General features: G+C 44.6%; 1 protein-coding gene across 2 annotated transcripts in view; it reads right to left on the bottom strand.

Annotated features, from left to right (window-relative positions):
* Nucleotides 1-4,215: 4,215 nt before the first annotated feature.
* Nucleotides 4,216-20,381, bottom strand: part of LOC137447981 (serine/threonine-protein kinase PAK 3) — a 90,592-nt gene continuing 74,426 nt past the window's right edge. For both annotated transcript variants that reach the window (XM_068152032.1, XM_068152031.1), the window contains exons 4-15: nucleotides 20,086-20,239; nucleotides 18,462-18,499; nucleotides 16,555-16,686; nucleotides 16,181-16,343; nucleotides 11,361-11,424; nucleotides 8,926-8,974; nucleotides 8,001-8,113; nucleotides 6,855-6,972; nucleotides 6,397-6,496; nucleotides 5,947-6,143; nucleotides 4,879-5,016; nucleotides 4,216-4,488 (exon numbers count right to left, since the gene is read on the bottom strand). In XM_068152032.1, the coding sequence (XP_068008133.1) occupies nucleotides 4,399-4,488; nucleotides 4,879-5,016; nucleotides 5,947-6,143; nucleotides 6,397-6,496; nucleotides 6,855-6,972; nucleotides 8,001-8,113; nucleotides 8,926-8,974; nucleotides 11,361-11,424; nucleotides 16,181-16,343; nucleotides 16,555-16,686; nucleotides 18,462-18,499; nucleotides 20,086-20,239 (1,356 nt within the window). In that variant the 3' untranslated portion in view covers nucleotides 4,216-4,398. The remainder of the gene's footprint in view (nucleotides 4,489-4,878; nucleotides 5,017-5,946; nucleotides 6,144-6,396; nucleotides 6,497-6,854; nucleotides 6,973-8,000; nucleotides 8,114-8,925; nucleotides 8,975-11,360; nucleotides 11,425-16,180; nucleotides 16,344-16,554; nucleotides 16,687-18,461; nucleotides 18,500-20,085; nucleotides 20,240-20,381) is intronic.

Consider the following 20,381-nt stretch of genomic DNA (forward strand, 5'->3'; position numbering starts at 1 on the left):
TCACTACAGCCTCCTTTCGGGGAGCTGTAGAGAGGAAGGACGCCTCGCAGCCTCTTTTTCTCGAGGCTAAACAATCCCAGCTCCCTCAGTCACTCATTGTAAGACTTGTTCTCTGGACCCTTTGCCAGTTTTGTTGCCCTTCTGTGGATGTGCTCTAGCAAAGGGCCAAAAAATGAACCCAGTATTTGAGGTACAGCCTCACTAGTGCTGAATACAGGGGACAATCACTGCTCTGATCCTGTCAGCTAAGCCATTCCTGCTACAGGCCACCTGGGCACACACTGGCTCATGTTCAGCCAGTTGTTGGCCAGCACTTCCAAGCCCTTTTCTGATGGGCAGCTTTCCAGCCACTCTTTCCCAAGCCTCCAGTGTTGCATGGGGATGCTGTGACCCAAGTGGACAATCCAAAACTTAGCCTTTTTGGACCTCTTACCACCCAGCCTTTCCATATCCCTCTGTAGTGACTCCCTGCCTTCAAGTAATTCAATACTTCCACCCAATCTAGCGTTGTCTGTAACCTCACTGAGGCTTCACTCAGTCCCTTCCTCCAGACATTTGATAAAGATATTAAAGAAATCAGGCCTCAATACTGAGCCCTTGGGAACACCACTTGTGATTGTCCAGCGGCTGGACTTAACTCCATTTCCTCACCATTCTTTGGGTCCAGCTGTCCAGCCAGTGTTTTACCAGCAATGAGTGGGCCCATCCAAGCCATGAGCAGACAGTTTCTCCAGGAGAATGCTGTGGGAAACAGTGTCAAAAGCGTCACTAAAATCCAGGTAGATAAAATCAACAGTCTTTCTCTCATCCACTAAGCAGGCCACCTTGTCACAGAAGGAGAATGAGTCAAGCAGAACCAGCCTTTCATAAATGTATGCTGACTAGGCCTGACTGCCTGGTTGTCCTGTGCATGCTGTGTGATGGCACCCAAGATGATCTGCTCCATAGCCTTCCCTGGAATCAAAGTGAAGACTGACAGGTCTGTAGTTTCCCAGATCCTCCTTCTAGCCCTCCTTGTAGATGGGCATCACGTTTGCCAATCTCCTACCAACTGGGACCTTCCCAGTTCGCCAGGACTGCTGGTAAATGATGGAAAGAGGCTTGGTGAGCACTTCCACCAGCTCACTCAGTACCCTCAGGTGTATACCACCCAGTGCCATAGACTTGTGCGTGTTTAAGTGGTGCAGCAGGCTGCTAACTATCTCCCTTGGACTACAGCAGCTTTGCTTTACTCCCTATCCCTTTCTTTCAGCTCAGGGGGTTGTGTATCTAGAGAACAACTAGTGTTACTTTAAAAAACTGAGGCAAAGAAGGCAATAAGTACCTCAGCCTTTTCCTCATCCATGGTCACACTTTTCTCCTTAGTCCTCCTTTTGTGGCTAATATTTTTATAGAAACACTTGTACTTTACTGTCATAGCAGCAGCCAAATTAAGTTCTAGTTGGCCTTGGGTCCTTCGCATTTCTTCCCTGCATAACCTCACAACATCCTTGTAGTCCTCCTTCCTCCAAAAGCCAGGAACTCTTTTTTTTTTTCTCCCCTCTGAGTGCCAGCCAAAGCTCTCTGTTCAGCCAGGCAAGTCATCTTCCCTGCTGGCTCATCTTCTGGCTCATGGGGAGGGCCTGCTCCTGTGCTTTCAAGCTCTCCTTCTCAAAGAATGTCCAGCCTTCCTCAAGTCCTTGGCCCTTCAGAACTCCTCTCAAGGGACTCAGTCACCAGGCTCCTGAACAGGCCAAAGTCTGCCCTGTGGAAGTCAAAGGTGGCAATTCTGCTGACTCCCCTCCTTACTTCTCCAAGAACTGAAAACTGTCATTTCGTGGCCTCCAACCATCACATCACCCACAAGTCCTCTTCACAAACAGCAGGTCCAGTGGCACAACTTTCCTAGTTGGTTGCCTGATCAGCTGTGTCAGGAAGGTTTCTTTCATACACTTCAGGAACCTTATGGACAGTTTTGCCTCCACTGTATTGTATTTCCAGCAGACATCCCCACCTTGTTTGGTTCCACTTGCAGATCTTCATACCTATTATGCAGAGGTACCTTGGAAAGTGGGATGGTTACAGAGCAGATGGGCCTCCCGTGCCAGGCAGAAACTTGTCACCATTGCCTTCTGTCCACTGAGTCAGCCAGGTGTAGACAGGATAGGCAATGCTCTATACCATGCATCCTGTCTGCCTGTCAGGTCCATCTCAGGGAAGGTAAGGTGGTACTCCAGTAGTCTGTCTCACTCTCACACTCCCTGGTATTTCTCAACATCCCAGCAATGCTCCTGGCCCTGCCTGTAGGTCTCCTCAGCCACGGTTACAGAAGCTGCAGCCCCTGGCAAGTCTCTTGGATCCCCCTGAGGTTTCACCACTTCACAAAACTGGAGCTGCTGGCCTTGGGCTGTTATTTGAGCATCTGAAAGCCAGACCTTTTGTCCTCCCCAGGAAATCAGGAAAGGTTAATTCATGCTTAGCTGTGGTAACTCAGTGAGCATTGCCTCTCTCTGTTGCCTCAAAGACACCTGGACAGACAGGGTGACCGAGGGTAAGTTAGGAGGCAGTGTTAATGACACCTGCAACACAAAGACTGTAACTAAGTACAATGCCAAAGCCAAACAAGGCAATGGCCTAATTCAAGAATAGCCCAAGCATCCTTCATTCCTGCTGGCAAAAAATGAAGGCGGTTAGTATCCAAAAGGCTGCTTAGCCCTTTGCAGGACCAGACCTAAACACGAAGATTTCTACAGCAGAAAGCTCTTTTACTCTGTTTTAGTTTGGTTTTTTTTCTCACTAGATGGGTGTTGCTTCAGTTGCTGTTTTGAAGGCCTTTGATTAGCTGTACTACTAAAACAGAGCAACAAATATTTCATGCAAATGCTTTTTGTGAGTGAAGCCACATTGCGCCTTTTGTTCAGAAATGAATAAATGAAACAAACTGCATACTTCAACTATTCAGCTCCTTTACAAATCAGTTGACTAGTCAAGCACGATTCTCAGTCATATCCAGGTTTTCCTCCCTCCCAGCAGCTCAGAGCTGCATTCAGCAGGACAGCAGAAAGCAGCCTGGCTTGATGCCTCTAAATATTTTTGCAATCCACTCTGCATTTCACATGTTTTCTCTGGCTCGGTGTGGAACTCCCAGGTTTTAAGGCTCTTTTCTTCCAGAGCTGTCTGCTGCACTGGCTCATGCAGATCTGAACTGAGGAAGCTGTCACTCACTCGTGTTGGCCTCAGTCTCCACAGCAGAACCCAGTGCCTAAAGGACACTCACCTGCACACAAGCCTGCGGAGCAGCCCAGCTCCTTTCTTCTCTGCCAAGAGTGGCACAGATGCAACTGACCTTCCACAGGAGATAGAAGATAACCATGAGAAGGCACCCTCTGAGGTGACCAACACTCACCTCTGTTTTGACCTTCTGTACTCCTGCACAAACTCAAAATGGTTAACTCCAAAAGTCTGTGCACTTCACAGCCCTGCTATGATTCACCCCGGGAGCAGCCTGCTGCCAGCTTTGCTCTGACTCAGGATGATTAATCTGGTCTCAGGAAGAGACAAGCACCCAGAGCTGGTCTGCTGCCAACTCCAGCCTAGGTCTCTGGATGCTGTGCTCTGCAAGGGTTCTGCTGGGGTTCAGCACCAGGCAAGGCTGTGCCTGCTATAAAACCTCACATATCTCTTACAGCTTTGCAGCAGACAAGCCCTTTTGGAGCACACTGACTTTCTGCTTTTTCATTTGAGTAAGACTCTCATCCAGGCAAACAGATTACAATTAGTTCTACAAGTCATTTAAATGGTCAAGAACCAAAACACTCTATATTCACAGCCTATACCTCAACAGCATGTCTTTCTGCCCCACTCTTGATTCAGTTTGAGCTGGAAATGTAGTTTCACTTTCTTCCTCAACTCAATGTACCATGACTGGGCAAATACCAGCAAGTGGGCTGCATTCCAAATGCAGTGCAGTCTGGAGTTTATGAATGAAGGAGACCCTTTTCCAATTCCAAACTGTACCAAAAAAACCAAACCATAAAAGGGACTTTCCATCTTTAAGAAACAACTAACAATTTAAAAGTGAATGTACAGCTTATTCACAGGGTGAGAAGGGATTCTTCCAACTGATTTTGCTTTACCTCAGAAATGGTTGAGGCAGCAAGGCATTTTCGGTCATTACCTGTCTGTCTTAACCCCTGTTTCATCTTAAAAATAAATAAAGGAGCCAGAAAGCAGGAAGAAGACAAATGATCATATTTTACTCCTTGAGGGACTGATTTGTTTTCCCTCCTACCACCAGGACTGTGACCGCTGGTTTGTTCATCCCTCCATCTGTCCTGCAGCACAAGAGTTGAGGTTTTGATCAAGTTTTTGTTCTCAGTCCTGCTCTGAGCTGCCACAGGAGAAAGTTGGCCGCAAGCACTAGCGGCTGCTGTTCTTAATTGCCTCTTTTGCTGCGATGATGAGGGGAGTCAAGCTGGAGAGTGGCTTGGCTAATTTTAAAAATGGATGCTGTCAGAGGAAGAAAAAGAAAGGAACCATTACTTCCCAAACCCAGTTACTCACAGGCTCAAGCAGTGTTCCTCTGGTTACCAGCAATATGCACAAACCGGCCGAGGGGACCATCTGCACCTGTGCCTTCATGTCCAGTACCTTGATACCCCAGGTAGGACACAGCCCATCATCCCATTAACATATTTCTCAAGGTGGGCTCAGCTACATGGGATTTTGGCCCTGCCTGTGCTCTGGGAGACATTTTTTATGCTCAAGGTGATGAGTCACTGGTTCAGATTGTTTAGAAACAGATGGTACATAACCCATGCCTGGAGACTTTCCAGGTCAGGACGGTTTAGTTGAAGATGTCTGCTCACTGCAGGGGGACTATATGGCCTTTAAAGGTACCTGCAGAAGTTCCTTGGCAGACCCTCGTCTGTCCACATCCATCTCCAGACAGCAGTTCAGAAAGTCACGAAACACAGCAGAAAGTCGCTCAGGGTTCTGAAGCTCTGGTGTCCCATTTGTAGCTATCAGATACAGTGCCTACAAAAACAAGGAAACATGAGACTCCACCTGTTTCTTTCATATCCACAAGCGCTCATACAGGCCCCTCTCTGGTTTTTAAGGTCCGGCCTCCAGTGTCAGCTTCTTCCCTGGCAGAGGGTTAGAGATGATGTTTCTATACCCCCAAATAACCCTCCTAATGAAGCCACCGAAATTGCCAGGGAGGAAATGGAAAGTTTTGACTGTTGGGGTATTGAGAGCTCAGGCTTGATGACATAGAGAAAACCACTTAGACTATGAAAAAAATATGTGCACTCAGTATTTCAGCAAAAATGGACAAGAAGCAGAACAGATCGTGTTGCCCCTAAACTATGATCTTCACGTTTTGGGCAGGCTGCCCCATGAGAAAGAACTGGGGGCTAGTTCATCACTCAAAACCACTGCTTTAGAAAAGATTGGGGTTTGGTTTTTCTTTTCCTTAGGAAAGACAGCATTAAATCTGTTACACTTGGTTCATATTTTCATGGTCATCTTCACAGGCAAAACAGCTGGAACAACATTAAGTGTTACTTGAGGACTCAGAATATCTGTCTGGGTTGACTCCTCTGTGAATCCCTTCCATGATATGCGTAAAGGTCCTGATGCTTATCTGCATGCACAGTCCTTCTGTGGACAAAGGCTGGAATGTTCAGGTGTCTGGATAAGCCCTTTCTCCTCCTCAAGACCATCTAGCCTAAGCTAAGCCTAACTTTCTTAAGCAAAGCCAAGGAGGCTCACTTCTGTGCAGTTGACAGTGTTCACATAGCTGAGTGAGTCCTTGCAACCTCTGCAAAAGAGACCAAAGCTACAGGATATGCTGATGTGCTCCAGAGGCATTTTTAGAAGCAGGCCTTGGTGGAACTTAGTTTAAGCTGATGTGACAGGAATTTTGTTTCATGACAGTGGTATCTGGTTTTATCTGCACCTTACCCTGAGAGGATTTTCATTAAGATAAGGAGGTTCTCCTTCCACCATTTCTATTGCCATGATCCCAAGTGACCAGATGTCCACTTTGGGGCCATATGCTTTCCTTGTCACCACTTCTGGTGCCATCCAGTAAGGTGTCCCGACCATTGTGCTCCGTTTACTCTGTTCAGGGGTGATCTGAGCACAGAAGCCAAAATCAGCTGAGAAGAAAAACAATATTGTTAAAGCCAGCTAGAAGGGTGAAACCAAGCAAAAGATCACTCTGGAAGGGACCTACCCTAACCAAAGCCACTTTTTACATGTTTCTAACTTCTATCCTTCTCTGCATGAAGGAACTGCCCTCAGCCTGCACCAGTGGTCAGTACATGACCACAGGCATCAGTTTTGGGTACCTGGCAGTCAGTTACCCCACACCACATCCTGGGAATGCTGTTCCTGACCAAGAATACCTACTCAATTTGACAGATCCATCCATTCCAAGGAGGATATTGTCACTTTTGATGTCTCTGTGAATCACTTGGTTTGAATGAAGGAAATCCAGGGCTTGCAGGCACTGACAAGATAAAAAAGAAACAGGAGGGTAAGGATTAATGACCTGATTTCATCACACAAGAAAGGAAATGGTTCTAGAATATTTAATTTCTAGATGAATTGTGAGTAATGAAAGAGGCAAAGCTGAGAATAGTAAGTAAACCAAAGAGATACTACAATAAGAGTATAAAAGAATGCAACCACAGAGTCTGAGAAGTGCAGCGATACTGACAGGTAATTCACTTTACAATGCTCTTTCTTCTCATGTAGAAAGCAACAAAGAAACAAAGCCTCCGAGGATGACATTGCTCATGTTCCTACCACCTGCTGAGAAGTCCCACACTGTTCAAATAACCAGAAGCAGACAGAGAATCCCTTACCTCCCTACAGACAGCTGCTATCTGTCCTTCATCCATACATGTCTCAGTAACAACATCAGTTAAAGAGCCTCCAGCCAAGTATTCCATAACGACCCAGAGTTCATCACCAACTAGGTAGCTGAAGGAAGGAAACAATGGCATGGACATGAACACACAGAGCTGAACTACCTTAAGGAAAAGACTACAGTGGATTTTTGTTTTCAGATCATTGTTATATGAGGACAGAATTAACTGGGCAGACATTCCTTCCAGGCTATACGGTACTTGGAATCTGTGCAGTCTAAATGTGAAAGTCACAGAAGTGAAAAATCAGATGACTTAGCAAACACGTGACAAAGGCAGATTGGTAACAGCGAAGATCTGTAGCAGATCATCTGGTTCATCATCTTTACAGACAAATTCCACGATTAGCTTCAGGAACAAGGCAACACAACTTTCATAGCTGTCCATGGTAGCAGCAAGGTGTGTACCACTGAGGACAGAAATTGGTCAACAGATTGGAAAACTTTGCCTAAAATACATTCAGAAAGAGGAAAAACACTTTACAACTGGCAGATTATGTGTTTCTGGAAATCTGAATCTAGTCTTCCTGGAACCCACAGCAATGGCAAATATTTGAAACAGCTCAAGAGAAGTAATTTCCATGATGATTTATCAGCACTTATTGCAAGAAAGAAAATATAATCAAGACAAAAAAAACCCACCACAACAAAACAGCGTTGAGGTCACAAACTCAGAGGCTGCTGTTTTAAAAAGATATGGCTGATCCAGGTTTTTGAAGAGTCTTCAAACTATATATATGCTAGAAAAGATTAATGTAGACAAAATGCCATCTCCTCCCATACATTTTTTGAGGAGACAAATAATAAAGAGGTCAATTTTCTTCCAGTGACACCAACTGGATTTAACTCCATTTCCCACTACTCCTTGGGCCCAGCCAACAGCCAGTTTTTTACACAGCAAAGCATCCACCCATCCAAGCCATAAGGATCCAGGGGAATGCTGTGGAACAAAGTGCCAAATACTTTGCTAAAGTCCAGGTAAACAACATCCACAGCTTTTCCCTCAACCACTAAGAGATCACCTTGTTGTAAATCTTAAAACTTGCAGTATGTAGATGAACATAGACACAAAATAACTACTTACCTGTCTAAATAGTTCACAATATTGGCATTCTTATTTTCCCTCATGACCAGGATTTCATTAATAATTAATTCCTTTTTGGGCTGTTGTTGAAGATTCATTTGCTTTATGGCCACCTGAAATGACATAGAAAACCATGCACTTGAGCAGTCTATAGCACGAGTTCTGAATGAGCGTGCAGTGTCTGTGGATGTTGCAGCCAAGCTGTGCCAAACTGCCATGTTATTAGGCACAGGAGCTCAGTGCCTTGCATTACAAGAGTGTATTTCTCTGCTGCCCTGGGTGCTGGTTACAGGACACACGGCCATGTACATTTTGTCTTGTAAAATCTGTAAATATGCTCTTTAATTGTTCAGCCACAATTGTCTTATCAACACCCTCTGGACCTACATTCTTCTTAACTGATGGTAGTTTATCATCACTGTTATTACTCATGCACTGTTTGCAAGCAGGACAAGATTCTGTCATTATCAAAATACATAGACCCAACTTTAGCAATTTTACAATTTCTGATCATTATTGAGCACCTGCTGTTGTTCTTGACTCGAGTGCTGGACAGAAAGAAAATACCTATGTGCATTACATATTATAGGTTTAAACAAAATACTCCATTCTGTGGTATCTGATGGACAGACTCAGGGTTACAAGCTGGGCCTAATTAGGGCTTTTAGATCCTCTGTAGACTATCTATCTAAGAGAAGTTACAAAGTGCAGCACTGCAGGTGGATGAGAAACTCCCCTAAAGACCCTTCTCTGAGATGCTGAAGATAGCAAGATGATGGATTTTGCCAGCTGACACTACCTTGTTTTTCAAAGCAGCAGTGTTTGCAGTAAAGGTCTACTGGTGGCCTGAAAGCCCCATACCCAGTTCACACCCAAGAGGAAAGCTCTGAAGATCTGCAGAATTTGCTGGACTGTTGACACTTACCTCTTGTCCTGTGGCAATGTCGATTGCTGTATAAACAGTTCCTGATGCCCTAGAAACAAAACAGCAGCAATGAGGAGAGGTTTAGTCCCTCTGAGTGAAAGCAAGCCCAGGCTGCCTGTAGTGCTTCTAAACCAGCTTTGTATATCCACTCCCTCAGCCAGCAGTGCACTGTGCAGCACCCAACCAGCCCTGCTTTGCAGGGTATCCAAAACCTAACTCCAACGTGAAGAAAAAAGGCTGGTGCAAATACCAAACGTACATATATAAGTTCAACACCTAAGGGGGAAAAACTGGAAAATAATATATTTACCCCAGTTTTACTTTGTTGGGGTATTTTTTTTAATGTTTTCTTTTTTCTTTTTTTCCTTGTACATGTGTGCATGTGGATTTTTTTCCCAAAGAATGTAACATACAGTCTAGTTGTGCCTTCTGAGACATCTAGTTTTAATCTATCTCCAAAATTCAACCATGCAGTCACTCTGAGAGCCCTCAATATGTCAAGCCACATGAGGACAGAATCTAGACACTTTTCTCCAGCATGCAAGGAAACTCTTCTCCCCCTAAACTTTTCTCTCTGAGGTCACAGCTAGACCAGGCTAAGGTTTATATTGTTCCACACACAAATGGAGAACTACTCAAAACAGAAGATCCTTAGACAGCTTTTTTGTGTCTCAAGAGCCATCAGCAGCTGCTTCTGTCAGATGCACCAGATGGCTGAAGGACTCTTCATGGTGTCTCTGTTTTGCCTCTGTGCAGACATAGGTTGTGTTGTAAAGCTACCAGAAATAAATGACATGTTCAGCACAGACTGACAGGGCAGGGTCTTGTTTGCCACCTGCCTCTCCTTGAGAAGGGTTATTCCCTTGTAACTCTGAGAGAGGCTGGAAAGGCCAAAATCAGAGGAAACTCTCTGGATTTAAAAGCAACTGCAGACATGTAAAGCCTACTGAGACTTTCTTCTGAGCTAAATCACAAGTTTATGCTGCCATCATTTAAGAAGCCCTTGTCTGCATGGGCAGTGAGGCAAGGGAGAGCCAGGCAGGAATCCTAAGAAGCGGGAACACATACCCAGCAAGTGTCCCAATGACTGAAAAGGACAAAATCCATTTACTCATTTTTACATGATCCCCAAGCTTGTTTTTTTTGGTGGTGGTGGTTTATTTTCTTTAAGCCAGCAGGCTGAAATATTTCTGAGGTATTTTAATTCAGCAGGCACCAGAGACTGTAGTCTGTGTTGAGAATGGTGTTTTTTGCCATGCTATGAATTCTTTTAATATAAATGCAAATGCATTTTCCTGTGACTAATTGTCAAGATTAATCCAATTTGTTTTCATAAAAAGCCAACATCATTTATTCAGCCTTGCAAATGCTGCGCTCTACCTCCTCAGCAAAGTCCTGTCAGGGTTTATTTAAAAGCAGCTATTTAAATTAGGGTGGGTTTTGTATGCTCCAAGCCATCTGCGAGGAGTTTAGATAGAGGTGAGTAATTCAAGTAAAGCTGTGAATTAATTGCAAGAGCTCTGTGATTCTGTATTACCAACTTTTATTTCTAAGCAACTAGAATTCTCATCTGTATCTAACTTTTAAATGCTTCTGTTGTGCCTTGGGTTTAATGCAGTTAAGCAAGTACCAGGGGCCTACAGTTAGATCTGTGATGCACTACAGTACATGTTTAGCAAACCAACTCAAACCTTGGCTGTTCGTGGCTTCATGCCAATTTGTCTTTCTAGCGAGAGCTAGCACTGCCTGAGGAAGTGCAGCTATTTCATCAAGCACTAGTTAACTAAGTTATCTCCTGATGTCAGTAAACAGCTTCTGTCATACACTGACAGCAGCATGATTCTGGTGTTACACAAATGGCACTTGCCCTCCTGGGACTGCAACACAGCCAAGGAAACTCTGACTGAGCCAAGCAGGGAGTCTGTCTGTATTTAAAATGTAAGTCAGAGACCTAATTTTGATGTAATTTCCTTTGTTCTTGATTCCTCACAGGAAGTATTTCCAATCAATCCTATTTACATTAAGCAAAGTTGGGTTTCAAAAGGGAATAGAATCCTAGGCAGATGATGCATTTTCTCATCAAACACTTTGTGCATCAACACAGTTTATGACTGAATTTAGGGGTTTTTACTCCCTCAGTTAGAAATGAGAGCTTATTGTGTTATCTCTAATGTTGGCTTCTAAACTAGGTAGTTACTGTCCTGATCACTGGACACTAGAATTTCCAGATCCTGCTCCTTGCTGCTGACAAGACATTGTCAACATCAAGCTGTCTTTGATGATACCTTCTGATCACAACTATGAAATCTGACCAGTACTGAGAGACAGGAGAATCTAAAGCCAGAAATGTGTGGAGCTTGCCCAAGCTCATGCTTCACATTACACCAGCAAAAGCCCCTGCCCTTGTTTTTGTGTAAGTAACTGTGGTCACTTACCCTTGGCCAATTTTTTCAAATCGGGTGTATTTCTTCTTAGGATCTCCCACACTCACAATGCTCCCTGAAAGAAACAAAAGTAAAGATGCTCACTTCAAAATTGGAGCAGATCAGAAATGCAGCCCCAGTGTGTGGGGGTTGTGAGCTGTTTGTACTCAGGTAATAATGATAACAGAGGCAGCTCCATAGCACAGATGGCCTTCACAAAGACTGATTTTCTACATTCCCTTGGAGAGTTACCTTGACAGGAAACTAAGAACATGGAGAAACATTCACAGGAGACGGATACTTGAAAAGAACGAGCAGCAATGCAAGTGTTTGTCATCTGTAAACATTAATGAGAGCTCGAACAACAGAGCCTTTCTCAGGACTAATTACTCTGTGATCCAACAAGAGGTTTAACACTTCTGAAGATAAACGGCCCTTGGGTTCTGGAATCAATCTCTGTGAACAGATGCCATTTTCCCAACACAAAGAATACTGCAAAATATTTCTGGGAGAGGATCTTCTAAACCTTTCAGAAGTTTGCTAGAAGAACACATTTATTTTTTTGAAGAACAGCATCTCATGTTGCCAGCAATAATGCTTTTTTAAGAACTAGTAATCCTCATAATTAATTGCTAGGATAAGTTCCTGTTTGTGCCATTTTAAGAATCACACTGCTTGCCTTCAGCCTGACTTGGATCAGTAGCGAGCATTTGACTAGCACTCTCAGCACTGCACAGATGCTGATCTGCAGCATTGCTGGTGCAGCCATGAGAGCTGACAAGACCAGCAGCGCTCCTCGGCCACCAGGGTAACACAAGGTACTAGTAATTTCATGGGTACAGGTGATGCGACTGAGAAGCTGGACCAGAGGGGATGCTGCCGCCTGGCGGCAGCTCTGTACTGCAGCAGCAGGAAGGCAGGACCAGCCTGGGACAGTCCGGGGAAATCACCCATGGTGGAGCTCCCTCAGAGGTGTAGGACAATCCAAATGGAAAGGAAAGCAAGCAGTAATTAGGATACTGTGTTTTCGTCGAGTGAGAGCCAAAACCTGATAAATTCCAACAAATCTGAAGCAATAATTTTTAAAAAAACCCAAAACATTGTATTTTTCTGGTCTGGCAGTTTCCCAGAAGAAAATAACAAATGAAGCCTACAGATGATGCTGCAGTGCAAACAACTTCTAAAGGTTTAACTTGGAACATACATCACTGAAATACTTTAAGCAGATTAGTTCAGGAGGAAAGCTTTCCAGTGCTTTGCAGCATGTTTCTCTGACTGATCTGGCAATATTCCAGCATCACAAACAGGTACTTATTTGTTCACCTGTGCATCCAGAACAAAACACCTTTCCCCCTAGCCAGGCTGTTCCTCTGGGGCAGAACACTGTAGCATCCATATGGGCATCTGACTGGATGCCTAGCCAGGAACCCAGCCTGCCAACACAGAAGATGGGGCATCAGCACCATCTGGTTACACTCCCTGCTAAAAGAATATTGCTGGCCTTGGCAAGATGGCTAATGGGAGCTGCAGGAGAAGAGGTTACCTTTTACCCCATGCTACTTGCTCCCCTCACCCAGCACTCCAGGAATGCCAGCCAGTGCCTGCTTGCTGCTGGCTGAGGATGACAACAATCTCAAGCCCCATCCTCTTTAACATCTTTATTGATGATCTGGATGAGGGCATTGAGTCTATCATCAGTAAATTTGCTGATGACACCAAGCTGGGGGCAGGAGTTGATCTGCTGGAGGGTAGAGAGGCTTTGCAGAGAGACCTCGACAGGCTGGACAGATGGGCAGAGTCCAAGGGCATGAGATTTAACGCATCCAAGTGCCAGGTTCTGCACATTGGCCACAACAACCCCATGCAGTGCTACAGGCTGGGGTCAGAGTGGCTGGAGAGCAGCCAGGCAGAGAGGGACCTGGGGGTGCTGGTTGATGGTAGGCTGAACATGAGCCTGCAGTGTGCCCAGGCAGCCAAGAGGGCCAATGGCATCCTGGCCTGCATCAGGAACAGTGTGGCCAGCAGGAGCAGGGAGGTCATTCTGCCCCTGTACACTGCACTGGTTAGGCCACACCTCGAGTACTGTGTCCAGTTCTGGGCCCCTCAGTTTAGGAAGGATGTTGACTTGCTGGAACGAGTCCAGAGAAGGGCAACAAAGTTAGTGAGGGGCTTGGAACACAAGCCCTATGAGGAGAGACTGAGGGTGCTGGGGCTGCTTAGCCTGGAGAGGAGGAGACTCAGGGGTGACCTTATTGCTCTCTACAACTACCTGAAGGGGGGTTGTAAACAGGCAGAGGTTGGTCTCTTCTCCCAGGCAGCCAGCACCAGAACAAGAGGACACAGTCTCAGGCTGCGCCAGGGGAAGTTCAGGCTGGAGGTCAGGAGGAAGTTTTACACAGAGAGAGTGATTGCCCATTGGAATGGGCTGCCTGGGGAGATGGTGGAGTCGCCATCACTGGAGGTGTTCAGGAGGAGACTTGACAGGGTGCTTGGTTACATGGGTTAGTTGATTGGGTGGTGTTGGGTGATAGGTTGGACGTGATGATCTTGAAGGTCTCTTCCAACCTGGTTTATTCTATTCTATTCTATTCTATTCTATTCAAGTAGCCCGAAGTGGCCATGCCCTGCCTTGCGCACAGCCTGCAGGAGTTACAGTAACTGAGCTGTCTGCGGTCCAAGCCAAGGACGTCATGTTTTCAGGCTTAACTGCACATTAATTTCACCTCACTAAAACAAACAGCGTAAGATGAAGCTTTCATTCTGGGTCTCCACTGCAAAATAAGTCTTCAGTGAAAAGGAGTATGACTAGAGGACTCTGGGACTCCCTTCTAACTGTCTGGAAAGAGGGATGCGAGATGAGAAAGTCACACCCTCCCACTCACCCTGCTGAGCTCCACCATCCCCCAGGGCAGGGATCCCCATGAGACTCTGCAGTGCTAAACCAAACACTGCTGTAATTCTGCACTGGGCAGGACACAGGAACAGCTCTGTGCTGGCAGTGCTTTCAGCTAGGTAATGAACTGTGCATCTGTCAGTTCACGTTAGTAAAGTCTAAAGGGAAAAATAACAGAATAAATATTTTTTGAAAGAATCTTCCAAATTTGCTACTGATTTTACAGTTCAGAATTCTGGAGTTTTCTCTCAAAACCTGAGTAGCTGCTTCCACATGTTAGTTGTTTGTGGCTGGTCTCCTGTGCTTAAGCCAACAGACATCAAATATGACATCACTAAAATAAATGAAGTGACTGGTATGCTGCTCCAGTTCAGAGAAGCACTCCCTGCTCTGGACAAAAGATAAACATATCAGCTATTTTGACATCTTTTAGGACTTAATAAAGGAAAGTGCTTAATTAAGTGGATAAGAAAGCAGAACTGGGCCACTTCTGTTTCATAATTACAGTGGAATATATTCCTGATTTCATTACAGACAGAATTTTGTTTAATTCTATGTCAATATAACAGGCTTTACTCCCTAGTAAAACTTGAAATGAAAGTGGCTCTAAAGAAACTCAAGTTATTTCAAGCAGAAGAGAATTATGAAAGCAATTTGCAATAAAATAGGGAAGGGGCCACCATCCTAAAGGTAGGATAAAATCAGCTGTGGGGGAAGTAGGCAAGGTGGAGAAGCCATACAAGCTAAAACAAGACAAAAGAGAAAAAAAAACCAACAAAAAACAACTCCAGCACATGCTTAAATATACTTAGCCCAGCACCATAACAAAAAGACACCACACTTGTTTTCAGATAGCTTTATGAAAGCACAGAAAGATGTTCATTGTCCATATCACAATTTGCCCAAGGCAGACTTTCAGACCTTGCTCACTTGGTATCAAATTCTTAAAGAGAAAGCATGAAAGCATGCAACATTATAAAGCTATAAGCCACAATAACTCAGGGACTCAGTCCTGATCTTGCATACATAGAAGCTTGAATAAATGATACGCATACTTAGGCTCATGTGTGCAGGGTAACTGCAGATCTCATGGTGGAAGCCTGCCTCAAGCACTTAGCATCAGCTGAAGCAGCCAGAATTCCTCCCTTTATAAGCTAACATACCTGCAGGTAACTATCTGCTCTGGAATTTATGTCATTTTGTCCTCAGCTGATGTCATTGAACTTCGCCCTTGGATACTTCCTAATGGCACCAAGATTCAGTTCTCTGTAGTCCTACCAACCTGCTCAGGGTGCAGAGAACCCTGCAGAAGCAGCTCAGAACTCACAGCCAAGGAATGCTTCAGCAGTCAAAGCAGCCATCACTGGCAGGACAGGTACAACAGAAAAGTTGGGGTAAACCAAGAAAAAGCATTGATCACCACTGTGAGGAAGCCACCACCAGACTGCACCCTTTACAAACACTGCTCCCATTAGAGACAGAATGTTACTGGCTTAGGTATCAAACACATGGAAATGTTAGGACAACTCACTTTTTGTCGTAACCGTTAATGGTAAGTAGACTAAACTGAGCTATTTCTGCAAAATATTCAGGCTGCAGTGACTGGTGAGAAGTCAGGAGTACAAAGAGAATTTAGGAACCCAAATATTATGTTTGATTTGGCCACAGAGTTCACTATGTCACTCACAGAGCCTTCGGCTCAACCAGAAACAACCTCTGCTTTTGCCCTTGGTGTAGAAGGAAGCTCAGGCAAATCCATCCCAGTCACAGCTGCCCTCAGAGGCAGAAGGGATACCCAGAGTGCTCTTTACTGCCTCCAAGCACAATCAGTTTCTGCAGGGAGTTGTAGGTGCCTTCTGACACTCAACTGAGGGTGAACACTTTTCCTGAGACACACAGACCATGCACTGCTTGGTCAGACACCGCACACAATACGTACTCAGTTTCTCCAGGATCTCCTCATCTGTCATCTTGGATTTCTTTCGCTGCCGGTCTGTGTTTCTGTACAAAGTGTTTGTGTTTGAGTTTTCAGGCTGAGGAGTGGTGGCTTCTTTAGCTGGTGCTGGTGCAGCAGCAGGTTCGATTACAGAGCGGGTGTAGATCTGTGACAAGAAATTGACTTGGGTAAGAAAGGTGGCTTGTAGAGATGCCCCAGAAAGGTCAAAGCAAATTTTCCTGGTGTCAGTGGCTTAGTTGAAGCATTATGTCATGGTAGCACTCCAGCTCTCAAAGTCTTCATGCAAGTGCTGTCTGATCAGAAACATGCTACTATGATTTACACCAGCTACAGTGCTGACCAAACCTGGGACTTACTGATTTTGTGTGTTCGGGCCGTGGTGCGATAACAGGTGGAGGCTCATTGTCATCTTCCTCATCTTCTTCATCTTCATCCTCTTCTTCAGAAACAGAGGGAGCTAGTGGGGGTTCTGATGCTGTTTTTGTGCTCTGTGGACAGACAGAAGCACAATGATCATCATTCTGGCACTTGGAAGGTTTGGTAATTACACACAACTCCAGCCTGCTTAAACATCAGAACCCCCCCGGCCATGCCTGCAGTCCTACAGGCCCCTTTCCTAAGTTACACTCAGCGCAGTGCAACGGGAAGGGAGCTCCGTGTAGTTTTGTTAATTCATCTTGGTGGCTTTCATCTCTGCTTGAAGCAGCTAAATCATTCCTGTGCTCAGAGTCTCATTTCACAAAACGTAGGTCACAAAACAGATCACTGGAAGTCACTTCCAGTTGCTGGTTAACTGCTTCGGCATTGTGTCTACAGAAACGGTAACAATTCCTTAAGCTAAAGGTGCCTACTGGCTAGCACAAAACCTCCTCGGCTGTCTGGATGGGAATTTGGCTGTGGAGATAAAGGCTGGTTGTTTCTTTACTCTTTTACCTGTGGGGTAATCATATTGCCTGTTTCTACAGCACTGAAGTGGTGAAGGAGACTACTGGTTTTGCCAAAGCAGGGAATGACAGGTCAGATATTTTAAATAGCTGTTTAAGGGCCAACCCTGTCAAGCAAGGGGTGTCCTAATGGGAAGGTCAGTGTTACATTGTCACAGACTAGACCAGCATGTAGCTTTCTATTCATTGTTAGCATTTTGCTTACATGGGGATAGAAGATGAGGAAGAGGAAAATAGAGAGGAGAATAATTACACTTCTGTTAGGTCACATTCTTAGAATTAGTTTTATCCCTGTGCTCCATGCTTGGCCTAAGAGCACTGAACTGTGAAGCTCAAACATACACAATGTCCTGTTACTTAATGCCAGACTCACATTAAAGAATGAACTTAAATGAAAACAATTCCAATGTCTGCCCAGTCCTGTCAGCTCTTTTCCCTCTACTACAGCCTTCAACTAGCAATCCTCTGTGTTGGTAACTTTTGAATGCTGACATCTTGACTGCCCCACCACTGTCTATGTCTGCTAAAGGAAAATACCACAGCATCCGCTAGTGTCTCCATACCCACTGGAAAAGCTGCAGGGAGGGCTTACTGTGCCCTGGTGAATGCCAGGCATCCTTATAAAAGTGTGTTTGATTAAAGATAATGAAAGTGGCATGGATGAAAATCTGAAGTGTGAATATTCAAGTATGATTTTCCTTTCATTATACACACTCTCTGATGCATAATCACAAACTTAAAATTAAGTAACTTTACACTTGGAAATAAAGGCCAAATCCCCATTCAGCCGTTTGCTACTCAATGCACTAATATTAACACTAATATATATGGTCAGTATTAATGTGAACATCCTGGCTACACCTCTGGGATTGCTATAGCAAACCAGCATTGATTAGAGGGGATGATTAACTGAAACTTTCTTTCAATGGTTCCAGTGAGTTACATATCAGTTATAACCCTATTTATATTCAGCTGCATATCCATCTGTACTAAGGATAAATCATAAAATTCAATACAAGTGGATTCTCAGTTGTTAAAAATAAATTAAAATGGGCTAATTAGACAGAACTACATATTGTTGCCGTTATATATTCCACCTGGGCAGAAAACAGCAAACACTCTTCTGTCTGCAAAACCACACTTTCATCTGTTTAAAATTCCTAAACAGAAATGTCAGCAAAAAGGCAGTGATCCCTTTCTGCTGATGCACAGACACTAAAATATGTGTTCTTGCAGCCTTCGAGACTGGCAGTCAAAGCTCATAGCTTGCTCCACAGTTCTTAAACACTATGAAAAGAAAAGGCTATTTTCACACTCACCGAAGGATGGGCTTCTATGTATCCATGGGCACTTTTATCTGCAAAGTGGAAGGAAGAATTAACCAGTTAATTAACCAATTAACTGCTTGGGGTGGGGAATCCCACAGAACAAGTAACTCCAAATAGATGGCATCTTTTTTTTCCACAACATCCCTCCGGTAGCAACCATTATTTTACAGAGCAAGCAGCGTAACGGGGCAATACTATACCAGGGGATTCTTTTTCTGCAATTCCTTGTATCTACTTTTTGCCCTGTTTTTGCAAGTAAATCCAGTCCAATCAAATGCAAATTGTTCTTTAACAGCCCGTGCTTCTATCTGCCTGAGCTAATAAAGCAGCTTTTTTTTCTTTTGTTTGTTTTGATTTCCTTTTTTTAAGTAACTTACATGCATTGATTCTCTTTAGCTGCTGAAAATATATCCCCAAGAAAGCTTCCCCAAAATCCCCATTAGCCATGGCAGCTCTTTTCTGACATAGCACAGTAACAGCTTCTGAGGTCAGGAGAATACACCATATCCAAGATGGACCTGCTTGGGGCCAAGGCTAAGCCAATCAACAATGGTGGAAGCACTTCTGCAATAACATATTTAAGGAGATAAACAAAACTTTCTGGACAAGGTCTTGGAGAAGAACACCAAGTTCTGTGAGAGGAACACCAAGGTCAGTTCAGAAGGAGGCAGGGAGGCATGCTGGAGCAGAGATTCCCCTGCAGCCCATGGGGAAGACCATGGTGAAGTAAACTGTTCCTGCACAACCCATGGAGGTCCATGAAGAAGTTAACATCCAGCTGCAGCCCATAAAGGACCCCATGTGAGAGCAGATGGGCTGCCTGAAGGAGGCCACGATTCCAAGGCATGCCAGTGCTGGAGCAGTCCATTGGTGGGAGGACTACACTCCACAGAAAGGACCCACTCTGGAGCAGTTTGTGACGTGCTGCAGCCTCATGAGATGAATTTGTGTTGTAGAAGTTCATGAAGTACTGCCTCCTGTGGGAAGGACCCCACTCTGGAGCAGGGGAAGAGTGTGGGAACTCCTCCTGCTGGGGAGGATGGAGTGGCAGGAACAACATGTGATGAACTGATCCCTGTGTTCCTCATCCTCCTGCACGGCTCAGAAGAAGAAAGCATAGAAAATCTGGAGAAGAGCTGAGCCCAGGAAGAAGGGAGAGGTGGGGATAGGCGTTAGTCAGATCTTTATTTTAAATTCAATGGATATTTTTCTCCCAAGTCTGGTTTTTGTCAATGACTCTGATTGCTGAGTGAGCCCTTCTCATCTTTGTCTTGACTCCTGAGCCTTTTATTGTATTTTTCTCCTCCCCACATCACTGAGCTGAGGGGAGTAAGAACGAGCAAGCAGCTACGTGGTGGTTAGCTGCCACTGGGTGGGCTTAAATACCACAACACTGTTCCATCTAGTATCTTACTTTGTTCTACAAAGAAATGATACAGAAAAGTCACCATTTCACTGACATTTAGGAGATAAAAGGAGAAATCTTATTCATTTCAGGAGTATTCCACAAACTGGAATTTTTTGAGGCTGTTTCTTGACAACTTTAACGTTGAACGTCGCTCTGGCTCATTTTGGGGCCTGGCACTCCCTTTTTCACAGTGAGATGTCAACTTACCTCCTGATGTAAAGCTCATATATTTCTGGTTGTTAACTGTTTCTTTGGAATCATAAAATTTGAGAACATCTAGAACAGCTTGTGGGTTCTTCTTCTGCTCTAGTTTTGTTATGTTGGAGGTCTGTAGTAGCCTGGCCCATTGCTCTGGAATGCCCTGTAGATGCCAAGTGTAAAGAATGCAGGTTTAGAATATTTAACAGCCACAGCCTGACAGATCTTTACCATGATCCCATGCTGCCTGTAAGATTACTTTCAGAAATTTTGATTGACACTTTACAATTAAAAGTAGTCACTTA

This window comes from Melanerpes formicivorus, unplaced genomic scaffold, assembly GCF_026170545.1.
Source record: "Melanerpes formicivorus ecotype bairdi unplaced genomic scaffold, bMelFor1.0.p_v2 SCAF_22, whole genome shotgun sequence".
In the NCBI taxonomy this organism is placed as follows: domain Eukaryota; kingdom Metazoa; phylum Chordata; class Aves; order Piciformes; family Picidae; genus Melanerpes; species Melanerpes formicivorus.